At 40.3% G+C, this 22,747-nt stretch overlaps 1 protein-coding gene across 1 annotated transcript in view; it reads right to left on the bottom strand.

Annotated features, from left to right (window-relative positions):
• map3k3 (mitogen-activated protein kinase kinase kinase 3) overlaps positions 1 to 22,747 on the bottom strand; it is a 97,223-nt gene that overhangs the window by 65,129 nt on the left and 9,347 nt on the right. Inside the window, exons 2-6 of the mRNA XM_033035159.1 lie at positions 11,225 to 11,304; positions 10,919 to 11,040; positions 10,770 to 10,810; positions 4,475 to 4,574; positions 392 to 505 (exon numbers count right to left, since the gene is read on the bottom strand). Of these exons, the coding sequence (XP_032891050.1) occupies positions 392 to 505; positions 4,475 to 4,574; positions 10,770 to 10,810; positions 10,919 to 11,040; positions 11,225 to 11,228 (381 nt within the window). The 5' untranslated portion in view covers positions 11,229 to 11,304. The remainder of the gene's footprint in view (positions 1 to 391; positions 506 to 4,474; positions 4,575 to 10,769; positions 10,811 to 10,918; positions 11,041 to 11,224; positions 11,305 to 22,747) is intronic.

The following is a 22,747-nucleotide window of genomic DNA, read 5'->3' as shown; positions in this document are numbered from 1 at the left end:
GAGACATTTGACGCAACTTCTCCATTCAGAAGGACTTTGCCAATACGGAATGAGCCGTCATAGAAAGTGGTTGACACATGTACAATAACAACAAATTATTGAATAAACTGAACTGCAGCATTCTGAAGGAACTCTGGCAGCTTTACTGCAATGTTTTTACCATGTCACACTTTCAGCCAGCAACTGTGATTTCCTGGCATGCCAATCTCATATAATCTGAGAGATTGTTTAATGGACATTTATAATATAGATTTTTCTCAAAAAATATAAATGAAACTTTTTTTTACAACACAACTCAAATTACCACCCAACATTTCCACAAATGATTTCCCATTATTTTTTTTATCAATTTCAGAATCAGGATCTTGAAAAGGAAAATAAGATCACTTACGTGGTTTTTCTCCTGAGCTACAAGCAAGATTTTCAGGCTCTTCATACTGAAGCTTCGATCAAGCAGATCAATGGCTTTGTCAAGATCATCCTGGCTTCGTAAAGGAATTAATAACTGGAAGAGGGGAGAGAACCAAACCCAATCAGAATAGATATATGCAATCGCACAAAAGTGAGCCATGAGTCATGAAGAAACTTTACACTACACTAAAAAAAATTGGTGGTGTCAAATGATCAAACTATTAAGATAGACACAAAAAGCTGGAGTAACTTAGCGGGACAGGCAGCATCTCTGGGGAGAAGGAATGGGTGGCGTTTCGGGTCAAGACCCCGTCCTTCAGACTGTACTTAAGAATTACAACAGGATCTTTAACAGCTGAGCAAGTGAGCTGAGGAATAGCAAAAGGAGTTCAATTTAGACGAGTACAAAGTGTTGGTTGTTTATGAAGTCAAAATCAGGGTAGGATCATTACAGTGAGTGGCGAGGCCCTGGCAAGCATTGTAAAGCAGAGGTATATAGGAGAACACAGACATAGTTCCCTGAAAGTGGTGTTGCAAGTAGATACGGTGTGTAGAAGCCATTTAGCTTAGAAGGTTTATTGTAATCATGTCTGGTTACCTTTAATTTTTATCTGCCAGTAATTATGTGGGTGGGATTTATACCTAGTCTTGGGCGTGTTTGTGGCTAGGATTCTGGCACAGACTTCCAGATAGTTTAGTTCGATGAAGACCATGGGGAAGATATAGTTTTCGACCATGATCACGAATGAAACGTATATATGCTGGAAGACGATGTACTTATACAAGAAGAAGTTTTTATAAGTGATTTTACTGTTTTGTTCTACCACAATAAATAAACTATTAATCAAGAGACTGTTTCTGGAATATTCATCTTTTGACGGCTTTGAATGTCTCGTGGAGAGCTCGTGAAATGCGTAAGATTACCTTCTGAACCATGGTCAGCAAATTAGTCACTATCGGGGGTTAAAACCTTGAGAGGTCGTAAGAGACTGTCACTGCACAGTGGACTCAGTGGGCCGAAGGGCCTGTTTCTGCACTATCTCTAAACTAAACTAAGCTATGCCTCCGGGAATTGCAGGAAACGCTGGGACACCAGCAGACCCAGGTTCCGTGCGCTGGACAACATCACCAGCTTCTATACATACAACGAGGACATGCAACGTTCCCTTCAGGAATCAGGAGAAAATAAAACAGATGGGAATTCAGAGACCTGGTGAGTGGCAGATGCTGTCCACAATACCTTTCCTTTTGGAGCAGTGGTACTGTGGCTACGTTTAGTTTAGTTTATTGTCACGTGTACCGAGGAATAGTGAAAAGCTTTTGTTGCATGCTAACCAGTCACCAGTCTTCGCCATGGATTTTCACCTTGTCATGGTGGAGAAGCTTGTGTGGTCCTGAGATCCTGAGAGCGATGACGTCTGGAGCTATGCTCCTGGTAGGGCCACCAATGGCGGTAAGGTCAAGGGGGAGGTCTCTGACAAAGAGCAATCCAACCACAACCTCAACGGTGGAACAGGCGGAGGATGATGGCTGACTTTAGATAAGTGTCACAACGGCTGGGAATGCGGATGAAGGCTGCAGAAGTAAAGGGTCCCCGGTCGTCTTGGATTCCATGCCACAGGATTGTGACCCAGATCTGTCAAGGACCGTGTGGTGGCTGTCTGTGCACCAGTCTCCCCACGTTAAACAAAGTCACGCACAGGCATCCTCCATGAGAGGACAGTCATACTCGTTTCGAGTGACCACCGATGATGATGACATGGTGGTAAAGATTTTCAGCACGCTGGCTTTCATCAGTCAGGGAATTGAGTTCAGAAATTGGGATGCTATGTTACAGTTGTGCAAGGCATTGGTTAGGACGTATTTAGAGTATTATGTTCAGTTTTGGTCATGTTGCTACAGAAAAGATCTCCATTAAATTGGAAAGTGCTGAGAAGATTTTAGAGTATGTTGCCAGGACTCGAGAGCCTGAGGTACAGAGAGAGGTTGGGTCGGTTAGAACTTAAATTCCACAGGACAGCGAGGATGTTCTCATGGAGGTATATAAAATCATGATGCACTATGGCAGGATGAATGCTCAGTCTTTTTCCCACGGTTGGGAATCAAGAACTAGAGGTTTAAGACAAGGGGGGGTAGGTATTTGGAATAAGCTGCCCTCGGACTTAATTGAGGCAGATACAATAATAGCATTACAAGACATTTGGGCAGGTACATTAATAGGAAAGGTTTTGAGAGTAATGGGTAACCACTGGCAAATTTGACTTGCTTGGATGGAGCATTTTGGCCTGCATGGATGAGTTGGGCACAAGTGCCTGGTTCTGTGCTGTATTACTCTATAACTTGATCGATCACAACCAAAACATTCTGGACACTAGAAAAGATAAGGCAGCTTGGATCATGTGCAGAGGAAATTTACCAAAATAATTCTGGGGGTAAGGAACTTAATTTACCTGGAAATACTAGGGAAGCTGAGATATAACTCCTTGCTATAGAATTAGCGTATTGTATTCTCATTGTCACTTTCAGCTCACTGACCACAATTCTTATCTGTATTTGGCTCTTAAAAGATACTGGATATTAGAACGTTTTTATCAAAAGTGATCCACCTGATGGAGATATTGGTTGGCCAGTCAAACCCCACCCAATTAAAACACATTTACAAAAAACAAAAAAAAATCAAAAACAACTAATTAAAAAAATAAAAAATAAATCCTTACCCTTCTTTCTCACAGAATCAGAGATGAGATCAGATTCCCTGGTTTAAATGCTGAAATATCTCAGCAATCTCTTACTCTGCTACTAGATTCCAGTGACAGAATATGGATGGAAAATCAATGGTGGAAGTCAGCCAATAAGTTCAGAACTTCTCCATTCATGCAGTAGCCCTGAAAGCTGCTACCCCCAAAGCTGAAACCCAGATTGAAATCAAAACCCAACTAAAATATGGTTCATTTCAACTGTGCAACACTGATTATAGATCACCATGCTCCTCACGATCAACATTTGTTTCAACACTTCTCTTATAACCTGCTAAACACCCCTTGTTATAGAATCAGTGTATTGCATCCCTATTGTCACTTTCAGCTCACCAACCATTATTCTGATATGCATTTAGAACTTAAAAGATATTGGAAATTAGAATGTTTTTTCTTTGAAAGTGGTCCATCTGGTAGAGGCAGATTTGATGTTAAAAGCCCAATGTATTATTCAAGGGCAAGCCTGAAGTAGCCAGAGAAAATGGAATTACATTTTGTACAAAAAGGTACAGTTTGCAACAGGGCAAGAGCTGAAGTGAAGTTGCAGGAAACTATGACTTGCCCAGGATTTCTTACTGGCAAGAGGTATAGAGCCGACAACCTGGTGACATGAATTGTGAGGAGAGATATAGTCACATTTGACACGTGAAAATTTGACACACTGCAGAATAATTATTGCAGACGAGAGGCAAAGGCTGGAGAGATTAAGGTACAAGAAGCATCTCTGAGGAAATGCAGCGCGTGCGGTGAAATGATCATATGGCCAGATTGTAATAATTCATTCAAGAAATTTATTTTCGCCTTCCATCACAGTGAAGAATGTGTAGGAGTCACTGTGATGGATGTTTATGTTAAAACGTGTTTATTTGAGTCTGTTGCTTTCTTAAATTGTATGACTGGCCTGGCCAGTGATTTTCACGACACCAATTGGTGTATGTGACATAAATGAACTTATGAAGAATGTTAGGAATGAAAATAAAGATGATATCATATGAGACCGATTGTGGAATGAGAATCTTAAAACATCTATTAAAAAAAAAAAGAATGTTAAAACATCTTTGAAAAAAAGTGAAAAATGGGTGAGAAAAGAAAATGGGTGAGGAGAAACCGATGACAAGATGCTGGCCAGAGAGGGGGAAGATTCAGAGAGCATGCGGGCCACTCACAAACTAAATTATTTAACAGATACTTGTAGAAGTGAGAAATTTCCAGAAAGTAGAGTACAATGGGGAGGAATGAACAGACAAAGACATTAGGTTCAATTGAGGAAATTTAAAAGTGTAAAAGTAGTCTGAGCTGGTAATTACCTCATTGTTCGTGTAGTTTAAGTCCATTAGCTGCCCAAATACTGTTTTGACTTTTTGGTGCAGTTCCTCAAATTTGACTGGACGGCTGAATTGTATGATTCTGATAAGAGGACAAAAAAAAATGTTAAAACACAATTCAAGACAGTTGAAACTTTGACTGCTTCAATTTCAACAATAATAGGTAGCGAAACAGCATTAACAGCTCAGTGACAATTAAACACACAGGACATGAAAGATACAAACTATTAAATGTAGTTCATTCTCCAGTTTGACACTTCATAACATTTTATTTCTTTAAAAACATTTAAAGATGAAAATAGATGTAAAAAAAAAATCAAAGAAAAACATGTTCTAGTTAATGTAAATTAAATGGTACAATTTTAAAATGGATACAGATGCAGAGAAAGTTGGCGCACATACACTCTTTTAAAATGTTATAAACTAAGTTAGCAACTTAAAAAAAGATAGTATATTTTATGAAACAGGGTTCTGGTGGAAAACGGAACATGGTTTAGGAAGGGTGTCAATTTTTATGTAGGTGCAGTAGAGATTTTGTTTAGAATTTTAGGAGCAGCAGAATTTTGCTAATATGTGAAAACTAAAACCCAATACAAAATTGCTGAAATTACTCTGGTCAGACGGCATTTAAGAAATGCAGTTTCTTTCAGGTTGGAGAACTTTCATCAGAATATGTGGTAATTGACCTGGAACTTTGACCACACCTCAATATCTACAGACATGGTCTGACCTGCTGAGTATTTCTCAGTCTTTATTGCACCAGAATTGTACCCAAATGTGGAGATTGTGTTTATTCTCTTTAGACAGGTTTTAGAGAAAAAAAAATCAATGAAGGTGTTCAAAATCATGACAAAAGCAAATGGAGACATAATGTTCTGTGGTGATCTCATTCTGTGAGATTTTAGGTTTCTGTGATATCCATATCAGTCCAACTCTTTTCTTGACCCCTATACATATCTGATGTGTCAATGTGGGCATCTCTTGTGTAACCAAAGCAAAAGGAGTAGTGTGATCTACCATGACCTAGCTATCAAGGGTAAGGGAGCTAAGTTTATGAAAACCAATGGTAAATGGATGAAAGTGAGAAAGGGGCACGATGTCAAAATCAGAGGATTATACTTGTATGATTGGTGAGGGTTATAGAAAACAGGCAGGATAAAGCCTTGGAGAGATTTTTACATAAAGAAAATATTTAATTTGAGGCACTGTTCGACAGGGAGCAATGAAATTTAGTGTGCGTAATGGTGATAAGTGAACGTTAGTTAGGATTCAGATCTTCTGATGTATGGTTCAATATCAACATACAGTTCATTAATCTTAAAACCAGGTTATCCTTCCACTTTTACCTTCAAATCATAAAGACTGCTGCCAAACAAATATTCGAAGTAGAAGCATTCCAGTGCCTTCTACTTCTTGTCGGTCAAATTTGTTTTTCACATTTCCCCATGTTTTGCATAGTTGATGCAATTACTGATGCAATTGTTTTCAGAACACACATTGTAAATGTTCGGAAATGAATACATGCTTCTCAACTCTAGTGCACAATTCAATGGCAAACTTTGTTTTTAAGTTTTTTAATTATGTGCTTGAGCCCCAATTCCTTCCATCTACCTTGCATTTCTGTGGTTGGATAATGGCATCCCTGCTCAAACCACATTGCCTGTTCCAAATTTAACACAATGAGTGTGACAATCTGACCCAGCCATTAACCTCACACTTGAATGTCACCAGCTCCTGTATAAACTCTGAACTAACATTATATATTTTTTCTCCCTAAACAATCTTATCAATATTAAAATTATAACAAAGCAATTGAACAAAAATACTTGACTATTTTGCCAGCCACTTGGCAGGGAATCTCACTGAATCAATACTATACCCCCACCCCTTGTGAAATGCACTCCTTCTTAGACAAATATTTGCCGTCTTAATACACAAACTATGCAAAATTTAATGCAAAACATAACTAGTTTACTAAATACATTTGAAGATCAGAGTGAGTTTATATGTTTATTTGTTGAGAATGGAATGTGCCACATTATTGTTAAGTCTGAAGAAGGGTCTCGACCCGAATCGTCACCCATTCCTTCTCCCCAGAGATGCTGCCTGTCCCGCGGAGTTACTCCAGCATTTTGTGTCTACCTTATTGTTAAGTACGCTCTGCACCTCAGTTCAGAGCCTTCAGCTTTGTGATGAAGTCATGGGCATTAACTTTGCACTGGTTGTTTTATTTCCATTGTCAACCCTCTCTTGGCAAAGAATCATAGGATTCACCTAATCCCATTCAATGCTGAACTGTTTTACACTAAGATTTATATCCTACCCTCTAGTCCTAGCCCAAGGTAGGCTAATACATTTCTGAGGTCTATCTACTTAGTGTGATTATCAAACTCAAGTTCTGTGCAACTCAGTGAAACATAAAGCAAAGCACTCAGTAAAATACAAGGGAGACCAATATTACACAATGGTTGAAATTACAGCATGTAGCAATACTAAGTCTGCAATTAGCAGGGTAATAATGCCATTTACATTAGGGTAAAGCCTTGTTTTAATGTGCCTCTTTATAATGGATTTTGATTATAGTGTATTTTGTGTAAATAATATCACATAATAAACAAGGGTTTAAAGGGATGGGCCAAAATATAGTCCAAAGAGGCTGTTTCCATGTTGCAGAGCTCTATAACTCTAATCCTGTTATGATCTGTTGTGCTCTCAGAAGTCCTTGAACAAGCAAAATATGTATTTACACTATTTTAAAAAATAACAATAAATGGCTTGCATTTCTCCTCCCCATTAAATTACAATTAAAACACAATGTACTTGCACTATAACACCAGCATAAGTGAACAACCAAGAAAACCAAGCCCAAAGCACTATCTAAATTGATTATACAAACTCATGCTACGGACATATGCAATAATCAGTTACCTACATGTTAACAAGCACATTAAAAAAAATGATCATGTAGATGCATATAATTGGGGATATCAAGTAGGCACCTCCCTTCACTGGCGTTTCTTTGAGTTAGGCCCACGACACCTCAGGAAGGCTCAACACTTAGTTCAGGCAGAATAATATGATAACTTGGATAAAAAATACTTGAAAATATGGCATTCATAAAATGATAAATAAACCTTCCAGTTTACTGCTATTCATAATTAAAAGAACAGAACACAAAAGCAAAAAAGATCACATTAGAACTTTGCTCTCACGGTTTCTATTTCATTTGTTATATTGTGGACAGTTCGGAGCATCACATCAGTAGATGCCTTAAAAAGGAAGTTGAAGTGATTTAAAACAGTAAACACTCAGGATGATCATGCAGATGTCGCTGAGGGAGAAAGTGTTAATGCTTCAGGTTGATAAAATATCAGAACTTATTTTATGAATATTTCCAGCCTTTTCTGTTTTATTTCAGCTGTAAAGCATCAGCAGTTAGTTACAGAAATGAGTTACCAGGATACTCCAGGGATGAGAGAGCTCATTATTGAATAGAGGATAGTTGCATTTGGAAATGCACCATCAAAAGAATAGTGTTTTTTTTTTAGCATGGTCTTTCAAAGTGCAGCATACATAGTGTATATTTTGAAAAGTTTATTTTCATAAAGCATTTATTGACATTAGTGTGGAATTTGTCTTAACCTCATACTCTTTGATTGAAGTGGTAAACAAGTAAACTTAGACTCCCAGGTAATTTGGCAACCAGCTAGACATGGGGCATTGAATTCATGTCACGGAAAGAATGATATACTGGAAAGTAATTTAAGGACACAACCAATCCAATGAAAAGTTATTTTAAAAAGCACGGTACCGTCTGAGTGTAGCTTAGGAATACAGTGTAGCAATTTTGTTGAGATAAGGGTAAAACAGGGGAAATCAAAATGACTACTTTAAATAAAGCAGGGCAGTGCAGTGCATGTTTTTCAGCTGTGGTATGTAGAAGCTGATAGCCATGGCTCAAAGTTGATGAGATCCAAATTATAAAGCAGAACAGCAAAGTTTCAAAATTTCTAGATTATTATCTGGCCTGGGGCAAGCAATCAGAAAAGTGAGCAAGGCTCAGAGACTGGTGCTCGAGTTTTGTTTCACAAGACTGAGAAGGGGGCAGGTTCATGTCTAGGGACACTGATCGCTCATGGTAGAGATTAATTAACCCAGGTTTTAACTCTGTATGCTCTCTACAGTGCGGACGGTCTTCATTATAAAATACAAGAATAAAGATATTTTGCTATAGATCCTAGGTGAAAATGTATCTGGAATATTGGTTACAGGTTGCCTGAAGGGTCCAGTTCCTAAATATTGTCTGTCCATTCCCTCAATAGATGCACCCTGACCTGCTGAGTTCATCTAGTACTCGGTGTTTTGCTCACGATTCCAGCATCTGCAGTTTCTTGTGTCTACAGGACTGGTCTCGCAACTTAAGGAAGGATAGACTTGCAATTAAGGAAGTGCACCACAGGTTTACTAGACTGTTTCTTGGTATGGTGAGTATATCTTAATAATGATTAAACAGACTGGGTCTAAGCTCATTTGAGTTAAGAAGAATGAAAGATGATCTCAAATTGCTCGAGGGTGGAGGCAGAAGTGATGCTTCCTCCAGCTGGGGTGTCTAGACAGAGATCAGTCTAAAATTAAAGGATTGACCATTCAGGACCGAAGATACAATTTCTTCACTCAGAATGGGGCGAGCCTTTGGCGTTCGTAACACAAAAGGATAGTGTCGCATCCGTTACCGAATACTTTCGGAGCACAATAGATTTTAGATATTTGTAACTCGAATACTCCAGAAAAATTGAGTAAAAAGTTTACCGGAGTTAATAAAATTCTGGAAAACATAAAATACGTTGTCACCTCGGCAAAAGGATGGAGCCCCTAAAAAGGTCTGTTGAAATCAATGGTGCAAATTTGTGGAAGGCAACAAAGAAAATCTATTTTGTTGAATATTCTAAGCTCAGAACTCATGCAATTATTAACACATCTCGAGAAGTGCCAAAATGTGTAAGAAGGAAAAAGATTGACTTCTCAAACTTCATCTATTACTAACCCACTGACTCCCATAACTATCTAGACTACACTTCTTCCCACCCTGTTTCCTATAAAGACTCCATCCCCTACTCCCAATTCCTCCGTCTACGCTGCATCTGCATCCAGCATGAGGTTTCCCATACCAGGTCATCGGAGTTGTCGTCATTATTTAGGAAACGGAGGTTCCCCTCCCATTATAGATGAGCCTCTCACTAAGGTCTCTTCGATATGCCACAGCTCTGCTCTTGCTCCCCCTCCACCCATTTGTAACAAGGACAAAGTGCCCCTTGTCGTCACCTAACACCCCATCAGCCGTCACATACAGCATACAATCCTCCAACATTTTTGCCACCTCCAATGGGATCCCACTAATGGCCACATCTTCCCATCTCCACCCCTTTCTGTTGTCCACAGAGACCATCCCCTCTGCAACTCCCTGGTCAACTTGTCCCTTCCCACCCAAACCACCCCCTCATCTGGTACTTTCCCCAGCAACCACAGGAGATGCAACACCTGTCCCTTTACCTCCCCCCTCGACTCCATTCAAGGACCCCGGCAGTCTTTCCAGATGAGGCAGCAGTTCACTTGCACCTCCTCCTAACCTCATCTACTATACCCGCTGTTCCAGGCATCAACTCCTGTACTTCGATGAGACCAAGAGCAGTCTCGGCGATCATTTCGCTGAACACCTTAGCTCAGTCCGCCTTACCATACCTGATCACCCGGTTGCTCAGCACTTTAACTCTCCCTCACATTCCCAATCTGACTTTTCTGTCCTGGGCCTCCTCCATTGTCAGAGTGAGGCCCAGTGCAAATTGGAGAAACAGCACCTCTTATTTCGCTTGGGTAGCTTACATCCCAGCAGTATGAACATTGACTTCTCTAAATTTAAATAGCCCTTGCTTTCCCTCTCTCCATCCCCTTCTTTTCCCAGTTCCTCCACCAGTCTTACTGTCTCCGACTACATTCTATCTCTGTCCCGCCCACTCCTGACATCAGTCTGAAGAAGGGTCTCGACCTGAAACGTCACCCATTCCTTCTCTCCAGAGATGTTGCCTGTCCCGCTGAGTTACTCCAGCATTTTATGTCTACCTTTGATATGTACCAAACTCCAAAAATATATATAATTTATGATTCCTAAAAAAAAGTTAAACTTGGAGTAGGAATCAACTGTGTTTGACAGACTCCCATTTACGATTATACAAAAATATTATACAGTGTCCTAATTTATTGATATTGCAAAATTACATACCTTCTTTCGCCATTATGTTCAAACTTTATTCGAACATCATTCTGCAATAAAAGGAAGTGCACTTTGATGAGAACATGGTTTCCTGCAGTCATGCAAACATATTACTTCATTTCAATATTAACATCAATCTATTCCAGAGATTTTCTCACCTGCTTATTGGCATGGATGCTGCCTTTGCTCTTCACACTGTCATAGCCGCTCATTCGGCTCCTTCGGCCCATTTGCAGGGCCACAAGGTCCTTCATGATGGACTTTAAAGCTTCCTGCTCATCTGAAAAGTTCAAATGACAGCAGATATTTAACACATACAAAAAGCACCGTAGATTCTTCCCTCTTTAATAAACCCATGCAGTTATGCTTAAACACTAGACTGCTTCCAATCAAATACACCTCAAGGAGTTAAAATTATTTGAGGAAAATAGGTTAGTTGCAAAGAAAGGACCTCAAACACTTACCCATGTTTGAAGCAGGCAATGCCCAGAATTCAGTTCACGTCGGTGTGGAACTTCTGCTGTTCAACAGGCATCTACGGCAACTATGAGAGCAGACACGGTATTCATTAAACTAGGAATGCAGCAGATTATGTTTCACTTTTATTAATGGGGGAATAAAACAGTTCAATCAATTTCAAATTAATCCCTCTAAACATTTTTTCAGATTGTTAAATTTAAGTATTTCTAGATTAGTGGTGAGAGAAAATTATGAAAAAGCCCATTAATTAGCATTTTTTTTTTATAAGTTTAAAATATAGAGGTGTCTATATCTAGCCTAGTAAAACAGAGACTGCAAAAAATGGTAAGCCAAATGTAATCATTTTTGATTCACTGATTAGGGGGCTACCTAGGAATTAAATTAATTGTGTTCCCAATCTAACCACAAGTAAAACAAACCTAAACCCTGCTAATCCAAACACAACTCAACCTCTGATAGGGTCTGGACCTGAAACATCAACTTTTCCCAGTTCTGATGCAGGGCATTGATGGGAAACATTCACTATCCATCTGCCTCCACAGATGCTGCCTAACCTATAGAGTTTCTCCAGCCTTTTGTTTTTTGCTCAAAATTCCAGCATTGGCAATCTCTTGTACAGAGTCCCTTGTACTTTTTTACATTTGACCAGACCCAGCGGCATTTTCAGAAAAGACTTGCTTTACTGCACATTTGTCGCTATCTATCAGGAATGGTAGTACGAAGCAAATCACCCCTCACCTGTTAAAAGTACAGACCTGCGCAGAGGACAAACCAAGCCTGAATGTTCCAGACTATACATCCAATTAATCTCAACATACATTAATTTGGAGATAGACACAAAAAGCTGGAATAACTCAGGCAGCATTACTGGAGAGAAGGAATGGGCGACGATTTGGGTTGAGACCCTTCTTCAGACTGACGTCACCCATTCCTTCTCTCCAGAGATGCTGCCTGTCCCGCTGATTTACTCCAGATTTTTGTGTCTATCTTTGGTTTAAACCAGCGTCTGCATTTCCTTTCTATACACTAATTTGGTTAGTTTGCACGTTGGTTGGGTAGATAGGCTCTACCACGGATTGCTAGCAGTGTTAGCAAAGCCAACTAGCCTTTTGAATCCCTTTGCTTTTCTGAAGTTACAGTCCCAGTTCCCGTTATGATAAATTATATCTACTATTCTCTAGGTTTCCCATATAAACCTAGAGCCCTTAGTGGCAATATATTTTGTATTAGCCTGATATATTTCACATTTACTAACTGTGCCCACGTGCAAAAAAAAAAGTAATTGAGGTGAAGACTAAAAGGCTTGCAATCTTAAAAAGAATCAATGCCTATAACAAAGGAAAGGACGTGATTTGAACAGGGAATTCATCAACCACCAATACAAACATTTACAAGCATCAAATCTCTAAGGGGATAATAGTACGGCCAAGAAAGCACTCCAAAGCCCCCATTTCCATAGAAGTTAAAGGAAACTTGACATGCAAAAAAATGTCAACAAAGGGAAGATGCACCATGCGCTTTAACCTTCTGACAACATTTTAAAAAATTAGCATAAAAGCTTATGTGATGAAGAAAATGTTGTGGGTTACAAATGTAGGTCTCTGCAGAAGAAAGGGGGAAATCACAATTGAGAACAAAGAAATTTCAGAACAATTAAACACCTACTTTGGCTCTGTCTTCATAAAAGACAGGCATTTCCCAGACACATTAAGGAACAAGGGTCTATTCAGAAGGAGAATCTAAAGGAAATCAGTGTTAAAGAAATGGTGTGAGAGAACTTAATGGAGCTGAAGACTGATACATCCCCATAGCCTAATAATCTGCAACCCAGGGGAAGTGCACCTGGAATTAGTGAATACATTGAGTCATCTGCCAAAATCCTTTGGATTCCAGAGAGTTCTTACACATTGGAGGGGGACTGTAATCCACTACTTAAAAAAGAGAGAAAGGGAGGAAATACAGTTCAGTAAGCCAAACACCAGCAATGAGTAAAATGTTAAATTCAAGTAGAAAAAAAAATAGAAAAAAAATATTTGGAAAGCATTAGTGGGATTCTACAAAGTCACCATGGGGACATGATAGAGAAATCATGCTCTGCAAATCCAATGGACTTTTATTTTTTGAAGATGTAAATATAGAGCAGGTGAGAGAACCAGTAGATAAATTAGATGTGTTCAAAAGGGAACTGCAGATGCTGGAATATCGAAGGTACACACAATTGCTGGGGAAACTCAGCGGGTGCAGCAGCATCTATGGAGCGAAGGAAATAGGCGACGTTTCGGGCCGAAACCCTTCTTCAATTAGATGTGGTGTATTTGGACTTATGGGTTCTGATAAGGTCACTTGTAAGAGGAAAAATTCAAGCACATGGGATTGGTGACAATGGCATTGAGTGAGGATTTGTTGACAAACAGGAAACAGATTGGAAATAAACTGATCTTTTTCTTGGTGGTAGGCAGTAATAAACAGGATGCCTACAGGGATCACATATCCCTGATTGAGAGAACCAAAATGTATTATTTCTAAGTTTGGGATGACACAAAGCTTGAAGGTTGGTGGGTAAAATGGGTGATGGAATGTGAGCTCTGAAGAGGATGCAAAGAGGCTTCAACATGACTTTAACAAGCTGAGCCATGGCCAAATGCATCGAAGAATTATACATGGGTAAATGTAAGATTTTCCACCTTGGTCCTAAACACAGATTGTTCATCTTTAATGGCCATAAGTTCATTAAACCAGCGGTTTTCATCTCCTTTTGATACGAGAATGTTCTGGCCATGAAGTGCAATAATGGTTCATTGGACAAATTTCCCGAATGACATGAAACGGTATTTTGGGTTGATTGGAAGTATAATCATTGGAGTTTTGAAGAATGAAGAGGGATTAGAACCAAGATCAGGATCAATATTCATCCAGAAAATAGTGAATATGAAAACTTCTCTACCACTTAAGCAATAAAGGTCATTAAACATATCTGAGGCAGATAAATATTGCATATATTACTTAATGTTACTTAACATTACTTAATACTAAAGGGATTAATGGATATTCAGACAGCAGGAGCGGGGTACTGAAGTGAAAGGACGGTCGTGTTTATTTTGAATGTTGGAGCAGACTTAAAGAACCAAATGGCTTACTGTTGCTCCTATTTCCTAGGTTATTAATATTCTATCTGTGTTCTTAGAAAATCATAATTCACAGATATTTAGAAGCAACTGGCAGTTGGCACTGACAATGTTAAATATTCGCTATATTCTCATCATGGACTATAGCTTCTCTCGGCTTAACTGAAAGCATCTGTTAGTTTTCGGCTGGCTTTGAACTGTTCCTTAATTACTACCACAGAATGTTCGTCAATGAAGCCCAGCCCAAGGATTGGAAGGATTTAGGCTCCCTCTTCTCACCACCATAAGGGAGCGCAAGCAGATTTACAAAGACACATTTTGCAGCAATATACCATTTCAGATTCTCCCTTCACAAAAGGCAGCTTGTGCTGGTCAGGAAACTGATATATTTTGCGGCAGGAATGTACGGAGACCAAGACTGAATGGCACATTTTTCAACTAAAGCCTGCAGTCAGGTTTGCTATTTTAATAAAAGATAGAATGCTTTCAAGTTTAAATTGAGGAATTTGGTCTTGAAGGTAAGATGACATATTCAACATTCAGCAAGCTCCACTTCCCTTTCGATTCCATCTGAAGGGTTTCGGCCCGAAACGTCGCCTATTTCCTTCGCTCCATAGATGCTGCTGCACCCGCTGAGTTTCCCCAGCAATTTTGTGTACCTTCAGCTAATCAATATTTTGCCACAGCCCAAAACTACATTTCATTGTGCATTATATTCAAACCATCACTCTTAAAGTAAACAAATACAACTGTCTGTCTTTAGTGCCGCTGAAATATGTGGTTTAGGGGCTTTAAATAGAAGCTGGGAGATGCTGGCTTCTCATCCAAAAAGCACAAAATAACAAATCCCAAAATATAATATAGAAAGCAACCCAAGGATATGCACAAGACTCACAGAAATTTACACCACTGAAAGAGTCACTTCCTTATTGTACCCATGGGCCAATTTAATCTCATCTCCCAAAGATTGAGCAATACCCTTGCAGATTATGGTTTAAAGTATATTCAAGAGAGAATTAGATATTGCTCTTTGGGCTAACAGAATCAAGGGATATAGGGAGAAAGCAGGAACAGAGTACTGATTTTGGATGATCAGCCATGATCATATTGAATGGCAGTGCTGGCAGGCAGAATGGCCTACTCCTGCCCCTATTTTCTATGTTTCCATGTTTTTAAAGTGCTTATTCCAGGTGTTCCTTATGTGGTGAGGTTTTTTGGCCTCTGCATTCTTCCCTGCAGCAAGTTCCACCCTCTACCACTCATTTAGTAAAATTAATTTTTCTCAACACCTCTAATTCTAAATCCCCTCCAACACCACTCATCTACTCCCTCCATTTTCACTCCCAGAGTAACCAGTAACTATAATACATTCCTGGCAACATCCTCAAATCTTCTCTGCACTCTCACCAGTGTTGTTACATCCTCTCTGTAGTTTGGATCAAAGATAGCACCTCATTGCTGCTTGGCTAATGTCTTGCACAGTTCTAGCACAAGCTTTTGCATTCATTAAAAGGCAAAGATCACAGTTGTCTTCTTAAGCATCTTATCTACCTATTCTGCTCTCTCCAGACATTTATGGGCAATTATTTCAAGATCCTCATGTTCCTCTGCATTCCTTTATATCCTACTGTATATTGCTTGGGCAGTTTACAACCTAGCGGTATGCATATTGATTTCTCTACTTTCAAACAATCCTTGCTTTCCCTCTGTCTCTGTTCCCCCTCCCCTCCCCTAGTTCTCTGTCTAGTTTCACTATCCTCCTGACTAATATTACTGCTCGTATGCCTCGTTGTCACCTTCTTTTCAGCCAATAATGAGCCCTTTTACACTTCCTTGTTCATCGTCTACTTTGATCTGTTGCTTTCACACCTTACCTTTCCATATCACTGGATACATAGACAATAGGTGCAGGAGTAGGCCATTCTGCCCTTCGAGCCAGCACCGCCATTCAAGCACCCCATTCCTGCCTTCCCCCCCATACCCCTTGATTCCGTTAGCCCTAAGAGCTCTATCCAACTCTCTCTAGTTTTCTGACTGTCAGTCTGAAGGATCTCGACCCGAAACTTCACCCAGGTGGCGCCGAACGATGGCTGCCTTGCCAACGGTCTGTCTCGTCTTTTTCCTTCTTTGTGTTTTTAGTTTGTTGTAAAATGTATGTTTTAGTTTATCTTTAGTTTTGTATTATGTGGGGGGTGGCGGGGAAACTTTTTTTATGGAGATGCGATTTTTTCTGTGTCATATTTCCGTCCACGCTGGCAGCCTCTTGCTGGGGATCGACCTTGGGAGCTCCAACCACGGGAGCCTGCGGACTTTAACATCGGGGAGCTTGCGGCCCTTGGTTACGGGCCGGCTTCGGGAGCTCCAAGCCACAGGAGCTTCGACCACCCCGACGCGGGAGCGTCCGTCGCCCTGACGCGAGGGCTTCCGTTGCCAGGACTGCGGATGGTTCAACTCCCGCGACCGCGGGAGATAAGGAGGAAAGAAGATAAGACTTTATTGCCTTCCATCACTGTGGGGAATGTAGAGGAGTCGCTGTGGCGGATGTTTATGTCAAATTTTTATGTAGTTGTGTGTCTTTTTGCTTTTTTTGTATGACTGTATGGCAAATCAAATTCCTTGTAAGTAGCAAAACATACTTGGCTAAAAAATTACGATTATGATTCCTTCTCTCCATTCATGCTGTTGTCCCGCTGAGTGACTCCAGCATTTTGTGTCTATCTTCATATATTCTCTAGTCTTTTTTGTCCTTTGTAGAAATTTCATTTGCCACTTTTGTGGCAATCTGATCAGGCTAGAACTTCCTTTTCTCACTATCAACTATTTTCAAATTGGCAACAAACTTAATTGCAGCCACCTTATTTGTACGGAAGTAAAACAAAAAACTTGCATTGAGCCCTGCAGAACATTAAGGTATACAGCTCCCCATTCATGAAAATTCCAGTCAATCGTTAGCATTCTGTCACCAAACCAATTTGTTACTTTCCATTTGGTGATTTAAATATTTTTGACCAATAGCAAATGGGTGTATTTGTCTAAACATCTTGATAACATCCATGGGCATTGTCATAAATGCTTCTTATTACCACCTCAAAAAGTTCAATCAACGATGATTGACCTTAAGAAACTCGTATTTTTCTAAATGCTGATTTGTGTGATCCCCCAAAATTTCCCCACTCCTTTAGCACACCATTTATTGCCAGCCTTCATATTATTGATTTGTTAGTCTCTTGTCCAAACGATCAGGTAAAAATCTCTAGAGATTTCAAAGGGAATCAGAAGCACCACCATTTCTTTATTGGATACATATTTGTTTTGCATTTTCTTTAACACCTCCTTGAATTCTTCCCTTTACTCTTGACTTATCTTCATGTAATTGTTTTACTAAATAATTTCTCATCTTAATAAAAAAATTCTTGCTCCAATTTATAACTGTTAAATCTAACTGAATTAGTCTCAGATGTGCTATCCTCTTGACCCCTTTTCTACATGCCAAATTTTATTTCCCAAAGCACAATCCAGCAAGAACCCTTCTCTTGCTGAGCTAAATAAAACAAATTTTGGGGACTGTCCCACTTGGGCGACCTAATCCTCGAGTTCTGGCGAGTTTGCCCTCGACTCACACTTGCAGCATGGTCGACACGAGGTCGTAGGAGGTCTTTGTAACTCTTCTTCATGCTCGAGAGTGGTCCCCGCGTACTCGAAGCCTCAGCTAGGTTGCGCCGTATTTTTCAACATGTTGAAAAATGCCCGTGAGTAAAAAAAGGTCACCATGGAAAAAATCGATACTTTTTTTACTCGTAGGTTTAGTTGTAGTAGGTCGTGGTAGGTCGGCATGTTAGTCGTAGGTAATCGAGGGTAGTCGAAGGTAGTCATAGATAGTCTTCATCACAGTCGAAGGTAGGTCGAAGGAGGTCATCATCACTCTCCACTATTCGGTGTCCAATTTTCCCGAAGTTAGTTGTAGCTGGTCTTCAACATGTCATTTTTTCAAACTCTCCTAAACTCGCCAATTAGGTCACCCAAGTGGGACCTTTATGTTCTCTGATCATACTTTTTCTGTACATTTTACTCTGGTACCTCTTTAAGTTGACGTTACCATAGTTACAATCTCCAGTTTTCACTGGTTTATTACTTTTGCACACAAAAGTTTAAGTTTAAAGAATCAGCATGGAAACAGGCCCTTCTGCCCACCCAGTTCAGGCTGACCATTGATCACCCGTTCACATTAGTCCCATGTTATCCCTCTTTCTCACACACTTCTTATAAATCATGGTGGAACTCACCTACAAACTTGCAAGTCTTTGGGATGTGGGAGGAAACTGGAGCACCCACAGAAAACACACAGGGAGAATGTGCAAACTCCAAACAGCACTAGAGGTTCAAACGCCACTCAAAATCTCTCCTTGTATAGGATACTTTCCAAAATCAGATCTCCGAGCTTTTTCTCGTACATGTCTTAAGATTTCCTTTTAAGGTTAGTTGTCAAATTTAATTTGATGAAACTCTTGCCAAGGCATTTAGGATATTTTACAAATTTAAAGGCACAGTATAAATACAAGGTATAGTTATGCTCTTCCACTCGCTTTTTAAAATTTGTTCAGTACAGTTAGCCTCAGCCTCCAATTTTGGAAACAAGTATTCATACCCAAAATGTTTATTTTCCCAAGATGCCACATTTATAAAATCGTGTCAAGCAACTGCTTAGTCACACTTAATGAATTTGGTGCAACATCAATTAACTTTCGACTGAATTTAGATGCTAAAAATCCAGTGTCGTTGAACCAACTGCTGGCATTTAAAGAATAAATCCCATTTTTTAATCCCAAATGCAAAAACTGGTGCCAGTTGATGTTGCATCTACAAGTCTGCCAATTGCACAGTAAATAGACACAAAAAGTTGGAGTAACTCAGCGGGACAAGCAGCATTTCTGGAGAGAAGGAATGGGTGACGTTTCGGGTCAAGACCCTTCTTCAGACTGGGCATTACCCAAAATGTCACCCATTCCTTCTCTCCAGAGATGCTGCCTGTCTCGCTAAGTTACTCAAGTTTTTTGTGTCTATCTTCGGTTTAAACCTGCATTTGCAGTTCCTTCCTGCACAATTGACCCGTAAAGTTGGATTTAGCAACAGAAACAATGGAGCAAACTCAAACACTTGCTAACTGGGAGTGTAGAAGATAGAAAAATAACAGGTGTAGGCTGTTTGACTCAGTGTCCATGCCACCAATCAACACAATCACAGTTGCCTTGTATAGCCTTCTGCGGTTGAGAATTTCATAGATTTATCACCTTTGGTTCTAAATATCTTAAAACTATATATTGAACTGTCATCTCTGGTTACAGGCATCATAGCCAGGGAAATCATCCTCCGTGCTGGAAGACATATGTCCAATTTGTGTACATTCAATGACATCTTCTTTCATTCTTTTAAACCTAGTAGCTACAGACCTGGTCAAGCCAATCTTCCCCCATAAGATTGCCATTTGAGGAATCAGCATAATGAGCTTCTGTTGCACTTTATCTCAGACAAATATACATAACGAGGCAAAATTGCACACTAATACTGCCGGTGCAGTAAATTATTATAGAACATTCTTGCCATTATATAATCAAAACCTTGTGCAATGAAGGGCAACAATTCATTTGGAATCTTAACAGCTTGCCACACCAACACTTTTGCTTGCAGTGATAAGTGTACAGACATCCAGATCATTTGTACATCAACACTTCACAATCAATTGACTCAAGTAAATCTCGGCTTTTATTACTTCACATATATACCACATTATATTGTATCTACCATGCATACGATCACTCTCTTAATCTGCCTCTTTGCATCCTTCTCAACTCACAAACTCAGTTTTGTTTCTATAGAAAAAAATTGGACTATGCAAATCTCTCTGCCAGGGATCCAATTTCTGCCCTAGCTTCCCATAATGTTCGAGGATACACTTGGTCAGACCGTGGGGATTAATCCACCTTAACCATTCTTTAAAACTGCTAGCACTACGTACATGAAGGATAAAAAGAATACTTTGGGAAAGAGTAAAGCCCATTAGTGATAACAGGAGCAAGTGGCATGAAGCCAGAATGATCCTAAATAAATGTTTTTAATTTAGAAAGGAAACAAACTTCGTAGTTGAGGAACTCAGTGAAAAAGGTGGTGAAATTCTATTGCACATCTCCAAAAATAAAGAGGAGATACCCAATGCTTTAGTGGGCATAAAAGGTAAACCAACGGGGCTGGATGAAATGTATCCCAGGCTGCTGTGGGAGGGCCAGGAAGAGTGCTGGCATTCTGGCTGAGATTTTTACCTTTCCGTTTGTCGCAAGTGAGGATGACTAGAGGATGACAAATGTGCTTCCCCTCTTCCTTGTTGACAGGTGAGCCGAACAGGAAGTATAAATAAGGAACTGAAGATGCTGGGTAATACAGCAAAGGACAAAGTGCTGGGTACAGCAGCATCTCTGGAGAACATAGTTTTGGGTCAAGACCCTTCTTCAGACAGAGTGTGGGGTTGAAGAAAGTCCCTCACCACCCCTCTTCCAGTTTACTTCTCCCCCCCCTACCTACAATTAGTCCAATTTTAGAGGTAGAGGGCACATGACTAAGTCTTGTACCATAATGGTTACTCTCTCCTACATGACACTGCACAACAAGATGAATAACTAATCAACTTTCATTGCATTTTACCAAATTTAGAATAGCCTATTCCCAGTTGACTCCTCGACATGCCAGTCTAAAAAAAATTGTCCCAGAAATACAACAGCAAATCATTTTTTCAGTGTTATTCCAAATTTATTTTGACCAGTGTAGCTTGAACCAAAATCATTGCAACAGTACAAAGCAAAAGCAATTTTAGGTTGGCAAATGTGGTATCAGTCCTAACTTTGGAATGCAAAAGTCTGCCCTTCAAAAGGCAGCATATATGTAGGTTTCAAAGTAGTTAAGTGCAACATTGCCATAAAGAGAGGGTGTTCAGTTCACCTTTTCTTCACTACTTCTTTCATAGCGCAATCAGAAAGTAATTGCATGGTTGTGATCTCACTCATAACACTAGCAATTCAAAATGAATATTTCTACACTTTACAGTGGGTGCTTTATAGCTGGGTTCTTGTCTGATGTAGACACTCAATTACTGAACCCTAATTTACCCTAGCTGTTTCTTCCCTTCATCATCCCAGACATATTTAGATATCAGCATCCTGGCCCTGGCTGAGCTTAGGTCACAAAGCATTCCACGTTTCTTATTTGATTACCAGCCTATAGTTGCAAGATAGCCCCAGTGGGCCTGACTCGCCCCACCAGCCTCCCAGGGAACTGCGGAGAATCCCGGTGGTGAGGCCTGCCTGAGCTGAACAAGCCTCAACAGCAGCAGCGATGGGAGCCTCGGCGGCAGCCTCAGCAGCAACAGGGGCCTCAGGGGCTAGGTGGCGGTGGTGGATGAGGTGGGGTGGAAGAAAATGGGGACCCGGTTTGGGGGTTCTTGGTTACTTGGTCCTCAAAAATATTCCAAATGGAATTTAAACTGGAGGTGCTGGGGGGACCTCCGTGAAGAATAATGGAGGACCCAGTGCGGGGGGACCACCGTGACAAACAGTGGAGGACCCAGCGTGGGGGGACCGCCATGAAGAACAATGGAGGATCCAGCGTAGGGAGGCCGTCGTGAAGAATAATGGAGGACCCAGCGTGGGGGGACCACCATGAGGGATGGTGGGAGTACAAAGAGGGACCTGATGTGGAGGAGCACTGTCGTTTTAGAATCCTCTGCCCAGGGGATAAGCCTGCGTTCATTTGTTTGTTCATTCATTCCGTTTTAGGCGCTGTGCACACAGCAGCCAGCCAACAGTCGCTTGTCCTTTTCTTTTTTTTTTCCACTTTTAATTTCAACATTTTGTGCACCTTGTGTGTTGTAACTGTTGGCAGACCAATTTCCCTCCGGGGATGAATAAAGTTTATCAAATCGTATCGTGTACACAAAATGCTGGAGTAACTCAGCGGGATAAGCAGCATCTGTGGGGAGAACGAATAGGTGACATTTCGGGTTGGGACCCTTCTTCAGACTGATGCCAGGGGAGAGGTAGGTGCAAAGATAAGGATGTGTAAGGTGTGAAAACAGGTCAAAGGGAATGAGATCATGGAAAATGTTGAATAGATCATTGTTAGTTCGGAGAAGGTAATAACAAAGCACACAGATCAAATGTCGGAGAACGTGGAAGGGAGAGGAGATGGTGAGAGGAGGGAAGCAAGGGCTACTTGAAGTTAGTGAAGTCAATATTCATACCTCTGGGGTGTAAGCTATCCAAGTGAAATACGAGGTGATGTTCCACTGACAATGGAGAAGGCCCAGGATAGAAAGGTCAGTGTGGGAATGGGAGGGGG

This window comes from Amblyraja radiata, chromosome 16 (genome assembly GCF_010909765.2).
Source record: "Amblyraja radiata isolate CabotCenter1 chromosome 16, sAmbRad1.1.pri, whole genome shotgun sequence".
NCBI classification, from domain to species: Eukaryota; Metazoa; Chordata; class Chondrichthyes; order Rajiformes; family Rajidae; genus Amblyraja; species Amblyraja radiata.
The sequence above is the reverse complement of the archived record's forward strand: the minus strand, read 5'-3'. Positions and strand labels throughout refer to the sequence as shown.